Below are 6,553 nucleotides of genomic sequence, written 5' to 3' on the forward strand. Positions count from 1 at the left end.
CGTTGTATGCTGTAAACAAGGTGCACCGACCGCTTAGATTTAGCCCTGTGGACTTTCAAGCGTGTAGTCACAAACGGCGACACGAAATAGTCGAGGAGAATGGTGCGAAGGAAAGGACACTTTCAAGCTCACTTTTCTCGATAATAAATGCGCCTAAATTTGCCAGCAAAAGAATACTGCCAACATGACCGACGTATATCATAAGCAAGTAGAGAATGTTGACAACGCACCTCAATGTCCCTTTGAAGGTAATAATTTTGCACGTGCGCTGAGTTAACGAGGGTGACTATCCCAGTACATCTCACGCAAAGCGTAATGCTATTACAGGGATGTTAAGGAGGGGCAGAAACATCGGTTATGCCCATTTGAGATGCTTCCAACTCTATACAGAGCGCGCGTACGCGAGCACGCGCGTATATACTCACACACCTGCGCACACGCACACACACACGCTCATCAACGTGTTCGTCGAAGCAACAGATTACCGCTTGGGTGGCATAGCAATCAGAACTGAGGGAATAGTTTAGAATGTGCAGTTTTGTAGCGGGTGCCGCCGGTAGGTGTAAAGAGCAAAATTTAGACGAAGAACGAAGGAGGACGACCCCAACTTGCCCAGAAGTCCGCCCTAATCGGGTGGAACCAGGGTTACCTTCCTTTTCAGGGGGAAAGAGTGAGTACACGTGACCTTGCACTCACCGTTTTCCGCCACAGAATGGCCCGGTACTGTTGTAGGCCCTGCGTGTTGGAGTCGGCCAACACAACAGACAAGAAGAACGACGTCTTCTCAGCGTCTGCCCCCACGTAGTTTTGGTGCACTGGGAAAGAAAAAAGAACGGAAAGGAAAGCACAGTCAAAATTGAGGTAATTTGCTGGAGAAGGCTCATAAAGAACTCAATAGGTGTTTTTCGTATGCGGAGGCATGACGGCATTAAATTGCTCGAAATAAATCAGACATTGAGTTTTTAGCGCTTAGCCACAATCGCAGCATGCATATGCGCAATCACCGCCGCTATAGAACATTGTTGCTAGAGCGAAAATTTTTAAAAGAGAAAGGGTTATGTCACAATTCCAGACGAAAAGCACCGTGAAAAAGCTAGCGCTTCTTTTGGAACGTATATACGGTTAGTAGAGGGGTAACAGCAGAAGAAGAAAGGAAAATACACTTATTTTCTCTTGCTATAAATCTGCACGTTAGTAACGATGAGCTTGTGAGTTATTGTAATTTTAGCAAAGTATACAACGCGAAAAACGTGGATAGAAGATACAACAACTGGGTTCTGAAATTTAACCAAACAGTGCTGTGTTCTCATGAAGCCTTGGTCATTTATTTAGAAGACATAACGGCCCAAGATAGGCCATATGCTTCGATATTTTGAAAATTTCGTATTCCTCATCATCATCAGCAGCAGCAGCAGCCTGCTAAGGCCCACTGCAGGACAAAGGCCTCTGCCATTGACCTCCAACCGCTCCTGTCCTGCGCTGCTCGAGTCCACAGTTTACCCCCGAATTTCTTTATTTCACCTCTCCATCGGGTTAAAGGCCTTCCCCTTCTTCTAGACCCATCTCTTGGTATCCACTCTGTTAGCCTAATTGTCCACCGGTTACCGGTTCATCTCACTACATGGCCGGCCCAGGCCCATTTCTTTTTCTTTATTTGAACTATGGTATCTCCCACGCTACTTTGTTCTATCACTCGTGGTTCGGGTCAGCACTAACCATCTGTCCGAGGTAGTTGTATTCTCTTACTTCTTCTAGCGGTTCATGTTATAAGCTGAAGATGACGTTTTTGGCATGCTCATTCCTCACTACTTTAGATATATTCATATTTATTCTTAGACCCGTGGCCGTGCTTTGTGATTGTAGTTACGCAAGCATTGCTTGCATGTGTTCTGCAGTCTCACTTAGCAAGAGTATGTCTTCCGCAAATCTCGGATGGCTCAAGTATTCACCGCTTATCCTTAATCATTTGTTTTCCCACTCAAGCTTTCTAAATACCCCCTTCAGACATGCTGTGAACAGTTTTGGCGAGATGGTATTTCCCTACATGTATTACTCCCTTTCGGATCAGGAATTGATCACTTTGCTTGTGGAGGGTTATCCTGCCCGCGCATTCCTTATAGATGTCTTCTAGAAGTCTTATGCAGGTTTCCTTTATTCCCTGGTCTTTTCGTGCTTCTACCACGGCTGCGGTGAGTACGGAATCAAACGCTTTCTCATTGTCTATAAATGTCACATAAAGTGCTTTAGTGTATTCTGCGAATTTTTCTATCACTTTATCCACAACATGGGTGTGATCCTTGATTGAGAACCCTTTCTTAAACCCAGCTGTTTCTCTCGGCTGCTGGAAATCCAGGCTGTCACCTATGCGGCGAACTATAACTTTGGTATTCAGTGTTTCATTTTCTTTTTCTTTACCTGTTAACTGGATGTTTACACATGTGTCACATATTCCCGCAGTCCCCAAAGTGAGTATTCTTAGACCAAAGTAAACAGACCAGGCAGTATGCACTAAAAAAAAAAAGGACATGTTCCAGAAATCCTCGGCACTGCCGATATGCCGCTCAGCTAACGAGGAAAAGCGTAGGAAAACAAAAGTAAGTGCAGACACCGGAGAGAGAGAGAGAGAGAGAGAGAGAGAGAGAGAGAGAGAGAGAGAGAGAGAGAGAGAGAGAGAGAGAGAGAGAGAGAGAGGGGGGGGGGGGGGGCAGCAAAAGACGCTCACTATCCTTCTAGGACACCACATGGTTCGCTTACTACGACTTTTTGCGAGAAAGCTGAGAAAACAAACAATAAGGGCTTTCTAGACCATGCTACTTTTCAGCACTTACCATAGTATACTGCATAACGCCGTTCTACATCCTTTTAAATGCACTCTACGTGATGGGTGGGCGCGAACAACTCACTACAGCTTCTTGCCAGCAACTTTCATCCCTTAAGCCAAGTAGTAGGGAAAGAAAACTCAAATTAGCAGAGGCTCGCTCAATGCTTGTTTTCCTTATCAAAGTCTTCGGAGGTTCATGGTGTTTCAGGAAAGAAAAAAAAACATTCAGCGCGGAAGTCAATTGCACCGCACGTTGTTTTGTTTTCATGCACACTTAGTTTCAATGAGCGGCCACGGCTGATTTTACTGGCTGATTTTACCTCTAGAACGAGGAAAAAAAGGCATAAAAAACGTATTCACGCTTCACGTTTGCATCGCCATGTGGGCTGTGTAGTTTTCAAATGATAAATAAATCGAAGATAGGAGCATGTATAAGGTGAAACAAGAAGTACTACACATTCACGCCAGTCGGAAGAAGGCGCCGTGCTTTAAAGGTCTAGGTCTGATTTCGTTTCCCTTAGCACTTGTTCGCATCCCGCGAAGCCCCACTTATAGGAGGGCTAAGAAAGAAATGTAAGGCCCGGTACGGACGAAACCGTATCGGAGCAAGCTTCCAGCTCTTGCCCCTTCATCGGCATGCGTAGGAACTATAAGGACAGGGGTAAAGATGAAAGTGCAAAGCCCATGGAGGCACTACCAACGATAAAATGGCACGGAAGTTAATCAGATGGTGTACGATTTAATGTCTGTTGATAGTGCACATGTTCGATGTAGCGGACTTTTCCGCGGAAGAAACAATGCCGCGTAGATCTTGAGCAACATTGTTCGCATAAATAAAAACCTTAGTTTATATAGAGGGCGTAAGGAGGCGTAGCCAAAAATAAAGTAAGGACACAGAACCCTGTCTAAAAAAGCGCTCCGGGCAGTTATACTTCCATTATGAATGCAAAAGGACAAGGAGAGATGGAGAACTGTGGAATGATGATGAAGGCGGAGGTCGCGTATATACGCATACTATGTCTACGAGTCCAATAGGCTTTTCGGTAAGAACGTGTGCTCAGGGCTGCAGGAGGAGAGGGATGACACTGCATTGGGGCACTGCCGAAACACATAGCAGCACAGGTTGGACCCCTTACCCTCATAGGGCCCATCTTTCGAATGCCAGCACAGCAAAAGTGGCTCCACAGCGTCATGACTTTAACGCCCTGTATTTGCAAACATTAAAATGTGAACACATTGTATATCGTGAGATGATGCCTTCCTTTTTTAAAACCATCCCTGTGCTCTCATCGGCGCTTGGTGGTGCAGTCACACTTAACTGCTTGCAGAAAGAGCCGTAGTTGCATCAAATACCGTTGACATTACACGCAGCGTATGAAGGGGCACACAAGGCCCAAAGAGTGGATAGGATCAGTTTCTTGTATCACTTGCACACGTTGTGGCCCCAACGCAGACGGAAGCTGCACAGCCTGCGACTGCACAGCTCTTACGGGAATGCTATTAGCCGGTCGAAGTCCCTAACGTGGCACCACTCCGTTTGAGACGTGGCTTATCAGGTTTATTACGGCTTGAATTCAAAGCTCCAGCTAGCAGACGCGCTTTAACCATGCATCCTACGAATCCCACTTACCTATAAGTGGGTCCTGAGACAAAGACGAAGCTTCAGAGCGTTATGTGCTAGTTTGCTGACCACCTATTACTCTCCTCCCCCTTTAACAGTGTCCCTATTAAGAGCCCAAACATTTCGTTGACACTCGCTTCCGTTTCAGTGAATCACACGACTTGCACCGTTTAACAGAGAAGCTGCTGACGCATAGGGTTCCGCGTGTATTTCCGTTGTACGCCAACAAAAACCTAGCGCGCCCTGTCGTTTCCCGCGCTCCAATCATGTTCGTGGCTAATTTCCTCCTAAGGCGGCGGTATATGTAGTTGTCCACGCTAGAGCCCAATCCCAATGCTCCGCGGGTCCTTAAACTGCGCAGCGTTTCATAGCGCGCGGTGTTCGTGTGCGTTTGCTAGTTTGTTTCCTTGATTGCGTTTGCTCGAGTTCGCACGTGCTTTAAGTCGAAAGGCTCCTCAAACATTTGCCGCCGTGCGGCTGGCGTCAGTCAGGTGTACGCCCTCACATTTTGTCGACCATTATCCTTTCACAGGTTTTTAATTACGTTCTTCATTACTGTAACAACGTTTTCTGAAAGTGTCCTTTGCGAGAGCATGCCTATGAATACACTTTGCACTAATGCACTCTTGTTACGATCGTAAAACTTTTGCCTGCCTAGCATATGGTACATATGTGAAAGGCAACCGCGGATGAAGCGAGCGAAACCCCGAATAATCTTCTAGTAATGCAGTTTTCCACCAAAGAAAGGGCGTTCGAGGGGACACGGAAACCATAAAGAAAATGCCGGCGATAAAAAGAGACGAACCAAGAAAAAAAGATGCAATCGCGGTGCCAAACAAGCAAAGGTTGCTTCCTTTCCGGGCAACTAATGGTACGAGCAAAGGTAACCTGTAATTCCAGAGGGCGGCCTTGCACTGAAATTTCTTCAAAGCACGCCAGAAGGAGGCTCCGCGAAGCGCGCATATTTGCCGCTCTTGAAAGCGCAGTAGCCGCGTGTGGGCGTATTACGCATATAGAAGGAACAGTGAAGCAAAGGATTCTGAAAGAGCACACCGCAGCACCATGAATGGCGGCCTGAATGAGTGCGGCAAAGAACAAACTGCGCGAGGAATGCCAGACGGCGAAGCGAATCCGGTGCCGAACAAAGGGCAAAGCAAACAAACAGCCGCTCTTCCTCCCCCTTCTACCTCGCACGCAGAAAGGAAGTCATACTTCTTATTCGGGCGTCATCGCCGTCGATAGGAAGATAAAAGCGGCCAGGCATCCGCGGTGGCAGCCCCGGCACGCGCGGACCCCTGGCTTTGCCCGTGGCCCCATTGTTCACCAGCACCCGCGCCGCTGGCGAGATGGCGAAGCGGCGAAATGCCAGCGTGGGCAGGCCATCGGCAGAGAACACACACGCCGGTATGCGGGCGCTTGATGGCCGCCTGCATACTGGCATGGCTTGAACACACGCAGGAACTCAGCGGTCGCCGACAAGTCGACCACACGTCCAACGATATCATCCGCCGGACAGCCTGTGGCTGTGCACTGCTTCACAGAAGGGTGGCTAAGCACGCGATACGGCAACCCATTTGCCGCCTCTTCACAGGGCTAGGCAGCCCTGGCAGGAATGGAGCCACTCCTCCGAAGCAATACGTAGCACGAAATTGGGCTGGAACGTCGGTGCGTTTGCGTACATAGCACCCGGGCGACGTACGCGGCGATTTCGGGGGAAAGCTCAATTTGCGAAAGTTTCCAGATTGGGCTTACGTTTATAAACCATTGCGGACCTTGTTCGCCTTTCTCAGAAAGGCCACCTTACCGTGTTGGAACTTCTGCTGTTGGCCTTCATGCGCCCGCACAAGAATGCACATCCACGGGTAAGTGCATGGTAACAGTGACGCCTGTTTACACAAACATTTCTTGAGCAAAGTTGGAACAGAAAACTAAAACACGATTTAGCTTGGAATCTATGTGTTCACGAACACTCCTAATGGAGAAGGTATTGAGAAGCAACAGTAAGCGCGGACCTGGTAATCTCACGAGCTCAACCGCCTCCATTAAGGTAAAGGAGCTTCGAAATAGGCTCACCGGTGCATCCTTGCAACAAGTCGCAAGGAAGCTAGTAC

General features: G+C 47.9%; 1 protein-coding gene across 2 annotated transcripts in view; it reads right to left on the bottom strand.

Annotated features, from left to right (window-relative positions):
- Positions 1-6,553, bottom strand: part of LOC144150782 (GTPase-activating Rap/Ran-GAP domain-like protein 3) — a 751,818-nt gene that overhangs the window by 97,576 nt on the left and 647,689 nt on the right. For both annotated transcript variants that reach the window (XM_077682183.1, XM_077682182.1), the window contains exon 6: positions 697-815. In XM_077682183.1, coding sequence (XP_077538309.1) covers positions 697-815 — 119 coding nt within the window. The remainder of the gene's footprint in view (positions 1-696; positions 816-6,553) is intronic.

Source organism: Haemaphysalis longicornis, unplaced genomic scaffold (assembly GCF_048455015.1).
Source record: "Haemaphysalis longicornis isolate Haplotype H1 unplaced genomic scaffold, Haemaphysalis longicornis Haplotype H1 scaffold_1, whole genome shotgun sequence".
In the NCBI taxonomy this organism is placed as follows: domain Eukaryota; kingdom Metazoa; phylum Arthropoda; class Arachnida; order Ixodida; family Ixodidae; genus Haemaphysalis; species Haemaphysalis longicornis.